The sequence below is a fragment of the Elgaria multicarinata genome, chromosome 17 (genome assembly GCF_023053635.1).
Source record: "Elgaria multicarinata webbii isolate HBS135686 ecotype San Diego chromosome 17, rElgMul1.1.pri, whole genome shotgun sequence".
Taxonomy (NCBI): Eukaryota; Metazoa; Chordata; class Lepidosauria; order Squamata; family Anguidae; genus Elgaria; species Elgaria multicarinata.
Window position 1 is genome coordinate 13,955,350 of NC_086187.1, and position 16,791 is coordinate 13,972,140.

A 16,791-nucleotide genomic window follows, 5' to 3' on the forward strand; every position below is an offset into this window, starting at 1 on the left:
ATGAACCCAGCTTGCGGATTCCACAGCAGACCTGCTTCTTCCAAATCACACAGTGGAATTGTGGCCCGGGATTTTTCACTTTGGGAAGGGATTTAAGCTAATTTGTTAATGCGCGCTTGCACAAACGCTCCGATGTGCATTAGTTAGCGTGCATGAGTGGCGTGGCGTTAATGTGCAGTGGCGCTAATGCGCATTAACGCAAGTAGGACAAAGTTCTGGTTAAAAAAAAAACACCTTGATTCTGTCCATGAGTGGACAATAGAGTGAAAAACTCCTGACAAGCCGCGAAACTCAGACGGAATGGATTTAACAAAATTCGTACATTCCTATTCACCCATAAATGTGCCATCTCCATTAGGGGAAGGACCAAAGTTCTGTGGCAGAACTCATGCTTTGTATGCAGAAGACTCCAGTTTCAATCCTGGGCATCTCCAGTTAAAAGCATCTTAGGCTTGGGAAAATTCTGCCCAAGACTTTGGATAACCATTGACAGTCATAGCAGACAATCCTGGTCTAGAGATGGACTGATGGTTTGACTCAGAATAAAGCCGCTTCATTATATAAACCTGGCCTCCGATATGGTACAGATGGGGCAGGCGGGCTGTGCAACCAATACACTATGTGAAAATAAGTCCCTGCCCTATGACCTGGTAGATGTCCTTTCGTGGCCCTTTGATGTGTAACAGTAGATCCATTTACATCTGACAGGTGAAATAGGAGAAAAGCTAGAAGAGCTTATAGGATCACTGGATTAAGCCAGTGTCCAAACTCTTCAGTAAGCCCCTTTAATGAGCTGGCAAAGACATGATCAGTGTTTAAAACAGAAAAAAATAGCAAACAGCACCCACCCACCCCATTGGCTGCATTCACACGCGCAAAGTCTTACACGAGTTATTCAGGAGCAAGCGCTTGAGTTCAAAATGGTCCGCAAGAGTTTACTTTCTTCAATTTGTTTCCTTAAGAAGGTTCACATTCAAAGGAATCATAGGAGGGCATCCCAGAGTTTTCCTGTGCTCTGCTTTCTAAACAGGAAGTAGCTCACTCTGCAAAGGACAGAGGAACCCTGGGAAAGGGCGGGTGGGTGCAGAAGGCCCTATTTTGGTAGCATTCAGATCAACGGACTTCTAACTGTCCGTGTTTTCTGGTCTCTGATAAATCACTATTCCCATTTTTTTTTTTTTTTGGTTTTTTTGTTTTGCAATGCCTTGTCAAAATTGTATTAATGCAATTTTCTAGATTTGTGATTCTTTCCAAAGAATCTATCTAAGGTCTGGAGAAGTGAAATCTCCAAGGGCCAAACTAGACATGACGTTAAATGCAACTTTGTATGGTGTTGGGTGTCTGGCAAACAGCACCTGGAGGGTGGTGGTGTTTGGGGCATTCAGAGACAGACCGCAAAGTCCAGCAACAGCATGGGGTGGCCCTAGAGTGTCCTCAGATACAAGTCTTTCTCTACAGAGACCCCACACCAGATTACATGAACCTGCTGGGAATGATATTCCATTAAAGCCAAAGAGGCATGCTTGGATTGTTATCTATTGCTTATTCCTTAGCTTTGCCAAACCTTAGGAGTTCAGAAGACACCAAGCAGACGATGAACAAATTCCCGTTTTCTCTCTCTCTCTCTCTCTCTCTCTGCTCTCCTGATGTCCTCTCTTCAACCCTGCCCCCATCCCTAGCCCATGTCTCCTCCTTGGTGAAAGGGTAACGACACTTCTCAGAGCTCCTCTTTCAAAGAAGAGGTGTCCCCCCCATGTTGAGGGAGAACCATTTCCCCAGGCAACGTGTAGATCCCTTTGCATAAGTGTCGCATTGCAAAAGTATGGAGACGGCTCATTTTGCTCAATCAGCAAAGTGAAGGATGTCAAACAATCCTTAAAACACAACTCAGAGAGCAGCTGCTGCATTTGTGTGTGTACGTGTGACAATTTTCCAGCTGCAATCATTATTGGGACCCCAGCAAGAGCGGAGGGGGGCGTTTAAACCTTTCCGCCACTGTTAGGATCCTGATGAAAATGCTCTTTAGAAACTGCTATTTGCCCAGGGAAGAATGCCCCCCGCCCCCCCCAAAAAACAGCTTTTTGCATTTTAAAAAATTGCACACATTAAATGCAAAGCAACACCGAAGCCGCTTCCAGACGGAGAGATCCAAGTGCTAACAATCAGAAGGCATTGTGCAGCTGGTCTCTCTTTTCTTGCTTAACAGATTTTATGCAATAAGAAAAAAGATGGAAGAAGTGTGGGGCTGTTATGAGTGGAAGATGACAATGGCCTTAGCTAGACCTACTGGTCTAGCGGGACGGAGGAGTGAAGATCTTGCAATATTTTTATTGCGAGATCTCCCCCTCTGTTCGCATACGGCATGCGCCAACCTCAGAGGGAGAGGCATTGCACCCGCCATTTTTTTTCTTAAAAGAGAAGATGCGCACAAGCGCTCGTGCGCAAAAATTAAGGGGTGTGTTTTTTTAAAAAAAAAATCCCCGCTCACCCCACCCCACTCCCAATGGGCGCAGTGTTCCTGAGGAGCTCTGCGCCTCGTGCGTGGGTCACGGCTCCTCGCCAGGAACTGGGATAAACCATGATGCCAGGCCACACATTCTGTGGTCTCGGGCTCAGCCCAGGACTGCGGAAAAACCGGGCTCAAAGGGTAGGACGAGATCCCGGGGCAAGGGAGGGATCATCCCTCCCTGATTCCGGGATCCCCTGTGCATCATGTGAACGCGCAGGGATGATCCCGGGGATCGCCCCGGGATTTCACCCTGTCTAGCTAAGGCCAATATCTCAATACACACATTCGTATAATTTTACATGGTTCTGTGTCAATGAACGTTATTTATGTTAGCTAGAGATTCAGAGTTTATTCTATATGCTCTGTGTTTGTGTTACTGTTATGTAAATGTCCTGCTACCAACTGTCACTGCAGAGGCCACCAGTGAGGGAGGAAGCAGCAGCCAGGCACCTCTCCACTGTGCCTGGGTCCAGCTCCAGCTGAGAGCCCCCTCCCTCCTGCTACCAACTGTCTCTGCAGAGGCCACCAGTGAGGGAGGAAGCAGCAGCCAGGCATCTCTCCATCGTGCCTGGGTCCAGCTCCAGCTCAGAGCCCCCTCCCTCCTGCTACCAACTGTCACTGCAGAGGCCACCATGAGGGAGGAAGCAGCAGCCAGGCACCTCTCCACCGTGCCTGGGTCCAGCTCCAGCTGAGACCCCCCTCCCTCCTGCTACCAACTGTCTCTGCAGAGGCCACCAGTGAGGGAGGAAGCAGCAGCCAGGCATCTCTCCACCGTGCCTGGGTCCAGCTCCAGCTGAGAGCCCCCTCCCTCCTACTACCAACTGTCACTGCAGAGGCCACCAGTGAGGGAGGAAGCAGCAGCCAGGCACCTCTCCACCGTGCCTGGGTCCAGCTCCAGCTGAGAGCCCCCTCCCTCCTGCTACCAACTGTCTCTGCAGAGGCCACCAGTGAGGGAGGAAGCTGCAGCCAGGCATCTCTCCACCGTGCCTGGGTCCAGCTCCAGCTGAGAGCCCCTCCCTCCTGCTGTCCCCTGTAACTGCTGAACTTTCCAACTAAGATTGTAGTGCCTGAATTTGCTTTCCTTTTCCCCCTCCTCCTCCTCCCTCCCAATCCCGTTTCCTTTTGTGTCATGTCTTTTAGATTGTAAGCCTGTGGGCAGGGACTGTCAAGAAATACTTTTGTAAGCCGCCATGAGAGCCTTTTTTGGCTGAATGGCGGCATAAAAATACTTTAAATAAATAAATAATAATAAATAAATAAATAAATAAATGTTACCTTCCTATCGATATCTATTAGCTTTGGTCAAACGTTTGCTTTGTGATTGTCTGATGACCATCTCTACCTATAAAGCTGAAAGTACCGTATTTCTTCGATTCTAAGACGCCCTCGATTGTAAGACGCACACTAATTTCAGTACCACCAAGAGAAAAAAACACCCTAAGACACACCCGCGATTCTAAGACGCACCCCGTTTTTAGAGATGTTTATATGGGGGGAAAAGTGTGTCTTAGAATCGAAGAAATACGGTATATACAAATAAGAAATCTAATGTGAGGTTAGACCCTGAAGTGCTGCTTTTGTACTGCTATTCCCTCTCTGTGTGGGGCTTCTAGTATTTCTGAAAACCACAGGGCCTCCATTTAATCTTCTCCGTTCCCCTACTCCCCGCTTTCAAGTCACCTCATGGCCGACATAGGAAACCACGTTTTGACACAAAGCCAAAGATGCCAGCTGCATATAAGCCAGCAAGGTTGTCCTAGTTTTGTTATCTAGCATGCATAACTAATCCACATTTCAACCGTTGCCTAATGTAACACCATTTCCTTAGGGATTATGGGACTCCCATCTTTACAGCAGAGGAGGTGGGGTGAAAATATAGGTTTGACGTTTCTGACACAGCACTGAAGGCCTGCTACGACCTTCCTCAAAAAAAAAAAAAAAGTCCTGCATTTCCCAGCATGGCTGGGGCATGCTGGGAGATGCAGATCTTTTTTTCTGTCTAAACATTTTTATTTATTTTTAATTATTATTACATGTATATCTAGTCTTTTTTCCCCTTTGCAAGGATCCAGAGATGGCTTACATAGTCCTCCTCCTCCTCTCCATTTTATCCTCACAACAACCTTGCGAGGTAGGTTAGGCCGAGAATCAGTGACAGACCCAAAGTTACCTAGTGAGCATCATGGTAGAGTGGGGGTTGGAACCTGGCTCTCCAATCCAACGCTCTAACCATTCAGCACACTGGCTGTCAACTTGCATGGGGGGAAAGCCTCAAGCAGCCCATAAAAGACAGTGTGTGCTCAGTGACGGCAGAACGCTGGCTGACTGACTTGGAGGGAGGGGGCAGGATGTAATGAAGCATTGTGGAGGAGGGCACGGCTGGCCCACTAACTGGAATTGTGAACAGCGCTGCAGACGGAAACATTTTGTTGCAGCGCTGGTTTTCCACGTCAAGCTCCACTTTTCGATGCCAAGCTAAGGCCATCCCGTTTCTCCATGTTTTTAATGGCAATTAATATTGATGAACTGCAACCTACTTAGTTATTCTTTTAAACGCCTGTGTTTTTCTTTTTCACTGCTGTTAGGGTCTATTTTTAATGATCTACCGTTGAGATTTCCCCCCAAAAATTGTAGTGGATTTGCAAGCCATCTAGAGGATTATACCACAACAGCGAAGCAGGGATACACATTTACGAAACAAATAAATACGGTCAGACCTACGGCAAACCACGTAATAGAAGGCTGGCGGCCTGAGCTCAAGTTGGTGGTCAACATTTCTGCAGGCAGGCTGAAATAACCAGATTCCTTCTTGATGCTCTCTGAATTCTAAGTTTAAATCAGAAGCAAAGGAACTAGCCCTCAGGGTTGTACCGCCACTTATTATTATTTTTTAATTATTATTATTATTATTATAATTCCGGAAGTGAACACACAACTTAAAAGAGAGAAGCACAGATGCACCCACAAGCAGACAAGAAGTCTGGAGTCTTCATCTCTGTTCTCCATTGCCACCCTCCTGCTCACGGCTACAGGTAGAAGTATGAGCTTGAAGCTAAAACAAGCTGGTACTTTTAGTCACGCCCCTTTTGCTTTTGGCCCCTCCCACTGATGGAATGCGGCCCCTGAGTGCCTCTCTGAAATGGAATTCGACTCTCAGGCTACAGCAGGTTCTGCATTCCGGACATACAACATTTGCTTGGGTTCTCTGAGCGGCTTAAAACAAACGGCTTACCTGCAAGATGTAGTTCTTCCAGAGAAGAAGCCCGAACTGCCGTAGCAAAACCATGCTTTCCTCGGAAAGGGAGAGGCACCACCATCCAGGACTCTGCAGAAGACAACGATTAGAGCCATTAATTAAACATACAAAGCGCATCCAGAAGCAAGCAGGTATCCATGAAAAAGCATTGCTTGTTTTCTAGAAAATGAAACGGAGGAGGGCTTTGGAGAACGCTCAAGGCAACCTAGAACATGATCTTCCTTGGGGGGAAAAATAGGGAACAAAATATTCCAGCACGTACAAGGAGTACGTGAAGAACAGCTAAGGGGGGAATTGATCTCTGCTTTTCTCCCTTCGTGACAACATAGCTCCCCGGAGGATCCCAAGCTGAGGGAGATTCACACATTTGAAAGTTTCTAATGTAACGTGCTGTCAAAGAAAGATGCACACGGTTGTATTTATTATTTTATTTTATTTATTTATTTATTGCATTTTTATACCACCCAATAGCCGAAGCTCTCTGGGTGGTTCACATAATTAAGACAAAATTATTACGTTACATTTATTATTGCAGGTAAAGAAGCAACAAGCAAGCACTTTCTCCGTTGAATCCAGCCATTTCAAATGAGACATTTATCTGGTTCAAAGCACACTCTGTGTTCATTCTATCACAGAACACATTTACAGCAGCAGCAGCATTATTGTTGTTATTTATTTATTATTATTATGGTGCTATTATTGCAAGCTTTTATTTCAGCTCAGTCTTAACTGGGGATTGCTTTTTCGGTACTACGCATGCAATTTTTTTTAAAAAATGCATGTAGCAGTACAAGGCTTAGCATCTCTACCTGCCTGATAAAGAAGTCCGTGCAAAGCACCGTGAAAATCACCTTTGCGCAACCATTCTTCAGGTGTGGAGGCAACAAAAGGCATCCGTAAAGGTAAAGTTCAGCACCCGCTTCAAAAACACATAGCAACAGTCAGCCCAGTTGACACAAGAGATGAAAACATTTAAGCTCGCTCTCCAAAATAGCACATTTAGCCAGTAAACCTGCTGTTGGCCCTTGAGCCACACCACTAAGTGTGGCTCCAATGAGTGTACACACACACACACACACACACACACACATACACAACACAGACACAGACACACACACACAGAGCAGTGCAAACCCTCCATTGCCCCTGTCTCATACACATACACACACAGTGACACTTCAACACATTTTGACACAGGAGAAGATATGAGACATTTATGTGTTTGAAGTCACAACTCTAACCTCCTTCTCGGGGTTCGACACTCCCCTCTCTTCCTCCGGCTCAGATGTAAGGAATTTGGACATCCAAACCCGACAAACTGTGGCTAATCTTAACTATGGTTTGTTTGAAACAAGCCAACTTCAAACTGTGGTTTATGAATAAGAACATAAGAAGAGCCCTGCTGGATCAGACGACGGATCCACCTTATCCAGCACTCTGTCCACCCACCAGCCAACCAGCTGTCGACCAGAAAACCCACAAATACAACATGAGTGCAACAACACCCTCCCACCCATGTTCCCCAGCAACTGGTGTACACAGGTATACTGCCTCTAATACTGGAAGGAGCATATAGCCACTGATAGTCTTCCTTTTAAGCCCTGTAATTGTGGAGGTGGGGGGAGCGGAATGATCCAGGTTTGAATCATTCCAAGGCAGTGATCCTTGGAGAACAAGGCTCTCCCACACTAGAGGCTTTCAAGAGGCAGCTGGACAACCATCTGTCAGGGATGCTTTAGGGTGGATTCCTGCACTGACCAGGGAGTTGGACTCAATGGCCTTATAGGCCACTTCCAATTCTACTATTTTATGATTCTATGAACAGGGCTTCCAAGTCCATCTCTATTTTCATTTGGAAAATATTATCCAAACTGGGAAAAGGCCTGAGGCCTTCTCTCTCTCTCAAAACTAATGTATTGACCCATTCCTAGCCATGGTAGCTACATAACCACAATTTAAACATGCTCACTAACCTTTTGCTGCAAAAGGGTTAGCGGTCTAACCATGGCTTAGTGCGGCGTCTGAACAGGTCCAGCATGTTGGACCTAGATTGGGGTGACCTGAGTTCAACTACCTGTGACCTTGGATGAGTTCACCATCTCTCAGCCTAACCTACTTTACAGGGTTGTTGTAGGAATAAAATTGGCTAAGTTTGTTGAGGATTTAGGCCACTTCCCATATGTTATCCCAGTCATTCAACCACCACCCATATAATATAGGTCAGTGTTATTATCCTCAAAATACAGAGTGCATATGACGATGCGGAGTAATACTGATTTTCTCATACTGTTAAACTATCCTTTCCCAACCTGGTGCTCTCCAGATATTTCTGGACTACAAACCCCAGCATTCCTTACATTGGCCATTTTGCCTAGAGCTTATTGGAGTTGACATCCAAAACATCTGAAGGAGGGTACCAGGTTGAGCGCTCTCAAATACTACACTGTGATTGTTCTCACTACTAGATTGTGATGGAGGGAATCACTCATCATTAGTAATAAACCAAGAGATATAAAGAACGTAGAGTATTAAGTTAAGTTATTTAGGTCTCTCTAACTGTATTTGTGTCTTGAATTGCTACTTTCTTTAAAGAATCGTCGATGGAATAAAGCTTATTAGTATATTTATAAATAGTAACACACCCACACCCAAAATATGAAAGATATATCTAAACAGATACGGGTGCAATCCTATGCATGTTGAGACATAAAAAAAAGTACTACAACTCCCAGCATTCCCCAGCCAGCATGGGGCAATTTGTTAAGCAACAAATCCGTGGCGGTGCAGAATGAGAGCACTCAGCAAATATAAATTGAGACACATCGTTCCTTGCCGATTGGTAGGGAACATTAGGTCACAGCTGGCTTGACTTTCATCGAGAAAAGAACAACAGAAGTCAGTGGAGCTATTCATCAGTGCTTAATGACCAAGAAGGGGAAAGCCTACACATTTCAAGGAGGGGCTAATAACAGGGGAAGAATCTATAATACCATTCCTAATAACAGGCTTGAAACACAACAGGCTGGGTTCTCACGTGACGCTAACCAATGGTGGCTGGCAAGGTACGCTACGGTGACCATATGAAAAGGAGGACAGGGCTCCTGTATCTTTAAAGTTGTATAGAAAAGGGAATTTCAGCAAGTGTCATTTGAATGCATGTAGCAGCTGGTGAAATTTTGTCTTCATCATAAGAGCTAAAGCTGCAGGACTCCTGCCCTCTTGACCAGATACAAAAGAGACGAGGGCACCTGCACCTTTTAAGTATTGCTATGAAAAGGGAATTTCCCCAGATGCTGTCTGCCTACAAATGACACCTGCTGAAAATCCTTTTTCTCTACAACTGTTAAAGCTACAGGAGCCCTGTCCTCCTTTTCATATGGTCACCCTACGCTACGCTGGGTAGGTGGTTAGGCGAACAACCTTGCTGTGCTCGTGTCAGACGATCAGGCAAAGGAGCTACATGGGGTAGTTTGTTTCACACATGCCCTCGTCCTCCTGTAGCCCTCCCACCCGGCTGGGCAGGTATCCCATCTTCCTTTGCAGAAGAACTAGAGATTGTTTGAGAGGCGCAGAGTGTCACCGTTTTTGTATTGAGCCGCTCTTGTAAGCGATCTCTGTAACCCACGCCAGCGCAACAGAAAACACACTAACCCACAATATGTAAAATAACCCTTACTGCAGACCATGGGTTCTCAGGGTGGCTTTTTGGGAGATATAACCCAACAGGGATGGTGGTTGGGACATCTCTCTCTCTCTCTCTCTCTCTCTCTCTCTCTCTCTCTCTCTCAAAAAAAAAAAAAAAAAAAAAAAAAAGTATTTTCCACCACAGATGGATTATTCCAACACCTTTATTTTCCGACTGAACTTCCCTCTGGCATGGTCCCAATCTGACCCGGTATAGCAATTTCTGGGCAATATAAAAATGACTTTCCCCCTCAATATAGACCAAAATTAGTCCTATATCCCTCCCTAAGGTAGTTGAGGAGGGAGGGGAGAGAGAGAAAGGATGTTTCCATTTTGCAGCAGCTGTGTTTCCACATACTAGGAGTAGGCTACAATGTTTATTTCCCCAAAAAATAAAAATTCCAAAGCCTCTTGTGCGAACAGTGCTTAAGAAGCCAGAAATCCTAGGGACCACAATAGGTTTGCTGGACAGCATATTAGTTGGACGGAAATGGACCGGGAACCAGTGAAAACAGTGAAGCACTGGCTACCATCATGTGCTTATAACATTCATTCCCAGTTAACAGGTCCTTTTACCATTTTTGGAAGTTGGGGGGGGGGGAACCACAGGAGATCCAATCACATGGATACTGGTTTGGCCCCGAGTTTTCAACATTCAGGAAGGATTTTTTTTAACCTGGGAAAACATTCAAGAATGCAATGCCCCACCAGAATACTTAAATGGCCCATTCCTTGGAGGACTATACCATCTGTTTCTTCCCCCAGAGTGGTACAGTTGCACAGTGATACAGAAAATGCAAAGTGGCATCTAGGTACAGTTCTTTCTAGAGTTCTTATCAGATACAGTGGGGTACACTGTGAACAATGTTAAGAGGCATTGTTTAATCATAGTATTTTTCTGTCCCTGTCTTCTCCCTCAAACTGTTCTTCTCATAGCCCAGCCAAGTTATAAAATCAGCTTTTGAGGTCCTACTTGCAGGTCTATCTGTAAGAAATATTATGCTGATAGGTATGGGGGGGTCAGGGATTTTTCAATCGTGGCCCTGCACTTGTGGAATTCCCTCCCTTTGACTGCTGGTTTTAAGAGCATTCTTAAGGACATTTTAATTCAACCCGCACTTTATTCATCATTGTGTCTTGCTGAGGTTTTTACTGCTCATTTGAAAAGGGACACCGTGGATTTTAATTGGATCATTTTTATACTGTTACATTTACTTTGAAGTTATTCTGTGCATGGTCATGTGGGTACAATATGCCCTGGCAGGCAGTTTATCCATCTTGTAAAACAGCAAAGATGAGAGAAGATGCCAAGCTCTTCCCAAAACAAAGGAGCAGCAATTTCCCTGTGCCCTCTGGACATCAAAGAATCCTACTCTCTGTCTTACACGCTGCAAAAGACTAGTTCTCTTTATAAATTCAAATGGATACTGCAAACCAACAAGAAGCTTTAAATCACTTTTCCTCATCAGAAAACCAAAATGCCCTCATCAAAGAGATGAACTTCCAGAGACAAAACCTCCATAATCCCGCCCTGAGCCTCAACATCTCCCACGGCGAACACTCACAGCATCAAAGGAAACCAGACGATCAATGAAAGGGTAACAAATGCACCATCTCTGATCTCTCCTGCAAGGCGAGGACGTTATGGAGGCATCCCTAGGCCTGAGCCCTCCGAAAGGATTTGATTGGCATGGCACTTTGCACGGCAGAGAAGAGAAGCAAGACAAATCAGGGCAGCCCAAGAAATTCCAGCAAAGACAAGGGAAATGCACAATTCGATCAGGCAATCGGGCCTATGAGTACAGTCGTGTGAAAAAGAAAGTACACCCTCTTGGAATTGTATGATTTTACATATCAGGACATAATAACAATCATCTGTTCCTTAGCAGGTCTAAAAATTAGGTAGATACAACCTCAGATGAACAACAACACATGACATATTACACCGTGTCATGATTCATTTAACAGAAATAAAGCCAAAATGGAGAAGCCATGTGTGGAAAAGTAAGTACACCCTTACTGCTTCCATAGGAATTAAGATGCTAAGTAGCAGACAGATGCTGCTAATCAAATGCCCGTGGTTAATTGATCATCAGCAAGTATGTCCACCTTTATAAAAGTTGAAGTTTTTTCAGTTTGCTGGTCTGGAGCATCCAGGTGTGTGTTAACACAATGCCAAGGAGGAAAGACATCAGCAATGATCTTAGAGAAGCAATTGCTGCTGCCCATCAATCTGGAAAGGGTTATAAGGTCATTTCCAAACAATTTAAAGTCCATCATTCTACAGTGAGAAAGATGATTCAAAAGTGGAAAACATTCAAGACAGTTGCCAATCTTCCCAGGAGAGGACGTCCCAGCAAAATCACCCCAAGGTCACGTGCAATGCTCAGAGAAATTGCAAAAAACCCAAGAGTTACATCTCAGACTCTACAGGCCTCAGTGAGCATGTTAAATGTTAAAGTTCATGACAGTACAATTAGAAAAAGACTGAACAAGTATGGTTTGTTTGGAAGGGTTGCCAGGAGAAAGCCTCTTCTCTCTTAAAAAGAACGTGGCAGCACGGCTTAGGTTTGCAAAGTTGCACCTGAACAAACCACAAGACTTCTGGAACGATGTCCTTTGGACAGACGAGACCAAAGTGGAGATGTTTGGCTGTAATGCACAGCGCCACGTTTGGCGAAAACCAAACACAGCATATCAGCACAAACACCTCATACCAACTGTCAAGCACGGTGGTGGAGGGATGATGATTTGGGCTTGTTTTGCAGCCACAGGACCTGGGAACCTTGCAGTCATTGAGTCAACCATGAACTCCTCTGTATACCAAAGTATTCTAGAGTCAGATGTGAGGCCATCTGTCCGACAGCTAAAGCTTGGCTGAAATTGGGTCACACAACAGGATAATGATCCCAAGCACACCAGCAAATCTACAACAGAATGGCTGAAAAAGAGAAGAATCAAGGTGTTGCAATGGCCCAGTCAAAGTCCAGACCTCAACCCGATTGAAATGCTGTGGCGGAACCTTAAGAGAGCTGTGCATGAACAAATGTCCTCAAATCTCAATGAACTGAAGCTATGTTGTAAAGAAGTTACAAAATTCCAAAATTCCTCCACAACGATGTGAGAGACTGATAAAGTCATACAGAAAACAATTACTTCAAGTTATTGCTGCTAAGCTATTGAATCATAAGGTGTACTTACTTTTTCACACATGGCTTCTCCATTTTGGCTTTATTTCTGTTAAACAAATCATGACACAGTGTAATATGTCCTGTGTTGTTGTTCATCTGAGGTTGTATTTACCTAATTTTTAGACCTGCTAAGGAACAGATGATTGTTATTATGTCCTGATATGTAAAATCATACAATTCCAAGAGGGTGTACTTTCTTTTTCACACGACTGTATATCCACACTACAAACCAATTTGTATCATTTAAATCAGTCCAGACCTGAGACCCACCTTGGACCCCCAACTTGCAACACGGGATCCGCGCCCAATATTTCTCCACGCCCAACATGGTGGCAACAGCTTTGCTGTGACCCATTTGGACTGACCTCACGACCCACTTTTAGGTCGTGACCCACTGGCTGAAGACCACTGGTTAAAATGATATAATGCTGTAGCAGTGGACTCCGTACGTCGGCAGGAGTTGGATTACATCAGTGGTTCCCAAAGTTTTTCAGGTCACCGCCCCCTTGGTTCCACAAACTCATGCCCAGTGCCTCCTACCGTACCCAAATCATTATTCAGAATAGTGGTTTTCAACAACCCACTAAGGAAGATAATAACAATAACATTCAAACCAGTAACAATTAATTGAATATTTATTCAAAATCCAATTACATTTTTTTAGTTTATTCAATTAAACGTAATTGATGAACTTGATCCAGTGATATCATCATTTCAAAGTCTGATAGTCATTTAGCAAGAATATTAGATATCACATTTAGTAACTAGGGTAGAGTACCTCGCTATTCTGTAAATTCTTAATGTGATGGATGGGCTTGATGAAGTGATAGCAATTTCCCAATGTCTGGTTTAAAGTCACTTAACATGAGTCTTGAATCACCACATTTAGTAATCTGGAATTGATTTCTTTGCTTGGAGAGAAGTAGGCAGACTACACTAAAACCACATTCCACCAAATATGATGTTGGAAATGCAACCAGGAGCTTCTGAACCGCTCTCTATAGTGCAGGATAGCGATCAGAAATTTCCTTCTGTAACCAAAAGTCCTGGTACAATTTCTTAAACTTTGGCTTCAGCTCAATGTCATTTTGTAGCTCAATTGGCCCCTTTAAATGGGAAGCACCCGCAGCAGGCTTGCCGAGGGAGGGAGGGAAAAGAGAGCAAACGCCTCTGTTTTGCAGCCGGTGTGGCGGGGCACACCAAGCAGGGTATGTCTCTTCATTAGCGTTTTGGTGCTTTTGAAACATTTCAATTCACCATTAAAAGGACTCTTCTTAAACAGTATTAATACATGTGTGGATTCTTCCCCTATATGGCTTGGGACCAAACTACCTTCTCCCATAAAAATGTCCCTGGTTTTTAAGACCTTCTGGAGAGCTGCTTCTCGGAAAAGACCACCTCGAGCGCCCCTTTGCCTCTAAACGCCCCCCCCATGCAATCCCACCCACCCCAAGGGGGTGGTACCGCCCCCTTTGGGAACCACTGATCTAGTGGGAACATAGTACTGATGCCACAGGAAGTAATATTTCAGAGCCAGGCCACTGGGAATTCTGTGTTCACACACACACTCACAATGGAGCATTACACATTTCAACTGTTATTGCTTCCCCAAAAGAACATTGGGAATTGTGATTTGGTGAGGATGCAAAGAAATCCACAACCTTCCCCTAAAACGGCAGTTCCCAGGATTCCTTGGGGAGAGGGAATCACTCTTTAACTAGTTTAAGAACAGAAGTGCCCTGCTGGATCAGACTAAGGGTCCATCTACTCCAGCACTCTGTTCCTACAGTGGCCAACCAGCTGTCCACCAGGGATTCAGAACCAGGACATGGGTGCAACAGCACCCTTCCACCCATGTTCCCCAACAACTTGTGCACACAGGCTAAGTCTCTAGTGCAAAGAGGGCTGGTGGTTCCGATTTTGGTGGAACTGTGAATCCATTCTGGGTTTCAGTCCGAACTCTAAAGGAGCTATTCAAGGAGCCTAAAATAGGTTCAGCACCTTGGATGGCTCATTTAAAGCTCTGGCTAGTTCTGACTGACTGAAATCAAGAATGGATTCACAGCCCCACTGAAATCGGAGCCACCAGCCTCTACTGCTCTAGTGTAGCTATGTCCCAGTTCTCACACCCTTATTGCGGCCATTCAGCAGCCCAGTATCATTACCTGGCACTGCTGGACAGCTGCCCAGTGCCCTCATTTAAAACAACGGGGTGTGTTTCCCCCCCCACCCCACCCCACTGACACTCTTCAACGAGCACAGGCCACTAGGTCTGAGAGCCACGGCCATTTCAACTTCCCACAATGCCCCTGGAGCAACACTACATTGGAGGCATTGTGGGAAATTAAAATGGCGGTGGCTGACAGATCAAGGCAGTCACTGTACAGCTGCTGCTTGCTACTGCCACCAGGGCAGGATCTACACAAGTGCTTTGAAACGGTTGGGACCCATGACACACTCCACATATAGTTTTCAAAACGGTTTCAAAGTGTTTTATCCTGCGTGGTGTAGATCTGGCCCAGGTAAGTTTGTTTGTTTGTTTGTTTGTTTATTTATTTATAACATTTATATACCGCCCCATAGCCGAAGCTCTCTGGGCGGTTTACAAAAGTTAAAAACCGTAAACATTAAAAAGTATACAAAATGTTAAAAACATCAGAAACATAAAAACAACAGTATCCATTTAAAAACAACAGTTCTGGGGTCCGTTAAAAACAAACTTAGCGTTGTTAAATGCTGTTAAACACCTAGGAGATTGACCTGGCGCCTGAAAGAGAACAGTGTTGGCGTCAGGCGAGCCTCATCAGGGAGATCATTCCACAGTCAGGGGGCCACCACCAAAAAGGCCCTCTCCCTTGTTGCCATCCTCTGAGCTTCACCCATGGGGAACCACTAACGTAATAGGGAGTCTACAAGAGCGTACTTTGAGAAATGCCCCCTCGAACCCAGAGCCAGACCTGCTTTTGGCTGTACCACTTAGACCGTCAACATTATACCATGGTCTCATAATAACCTTTATAAAGACCCACTTGCACTCAATGTTTTCATCATTCCATTCTTTCCAATTTATGCAAACCTAGGATGAATCATGCGTCATCTTCTCATAAATCTGTATTTATTCAAAAGTAATCAAAGGCTGCACTCAAAAGCAAACTCCGTCGCATATGTTTCCCGCCCCCTCGTCCATGAGCTCAACTAAGCTTTTAAAACACACATTTGATAATCACATTTCTTGCACATGCTTTGCCAACATTTCTAACAGGATTTCGTCATTGCAAAAGGAAGTTATATTTTAAACAGGCGGACTTATTTTTTAAAAAAAATATTCAAAATGTAGAATTAACCTATAAAAGAAATTTACATTCAGTTGATTTTTTAAAAAACAACAGATAGCTATAGCTTGTACTTACCCAACCCACCAAAAAATATGCAGCATTCTTAATTTATTTTACATCATAGAAAAATTGAGCATTAGAAATCCCACGCTGGCCCACTTTCTTGGCTTCTAAGATTTTAGAGGGCCTTGTCCATCGGGCCACAATTTGCAGGTTTAAGGACTAGAAACTTCCTTTCTCAATGAACAATGCAATTTTCTGGATTGCAAAAATCCCTATTCCAGCATTTAAGCAAAGCCTATATGATTTGTTTGTACAGCACCTACACTGTACTCCTTTCGTCACCAGCTGAAGACCTTTTTATTCTCTCAGTATTACTGTTCTAACGCTGTATTTTAATCGTATATCAATTTTTGCTGCGTGGTTTTATCCTGGTTGTGCTTTTTATACTGTATTTTGCATTTGTGTTTTTAACCTGTTGGTTGTTTTATTGTGGTTTTAATTTTTGTGAACCGCCCAGAGAGCTTCGGCTATTGGGCGGTATAAAAATGTAATAAATGAATAAATAAATAAAATAAATAAATAAAATCCACCACTGTTGTTGTTGCTGGTCTTATTGTTGGCTTTTATTGTTTTCCTTGCTTTTTTTGTGCTTGCGATTTGACTGCTTTTACTGTTTTAACTGTTATGTATTTTATTGCTGTGAACCGCCAAGAAATGTTTTTTTAAAAAATAAATTAATAAATAAATCCAGCATCTCCCAGTTCACCGGCTCTTACAGCGGGCTTTACAAAGATCAGCCAATACGCTGTTATA

At 44.2% G+C, this 16,791-nt stretch overlaps 1 protein-coding gene across 1 annotated transcript in view; it reads right to left on the minus strand.

Moving 5' to 3' along the window:
* The window catches only part of ABCA3 (ATP binding cassette subfamily A member 3), a 76,456-nt gene that overhangs the window by 41,484 nt on the left and 18,181 nt on the right, over positions 1-16,791 (minus strand). Inside the window, exon 2 of the mRNA XM_063143558.1 lies at positions 5,742-5,834. Coding sequence (XP_062999628.1) covers positions 5,742-5,795 — 54 coding nt within the window. The 5' untranslated portion in view covers positions 5,796-5,834. The remainder of the gene's footprint in view (positions 1-5,741; positions 5,835-16,791) is intronic.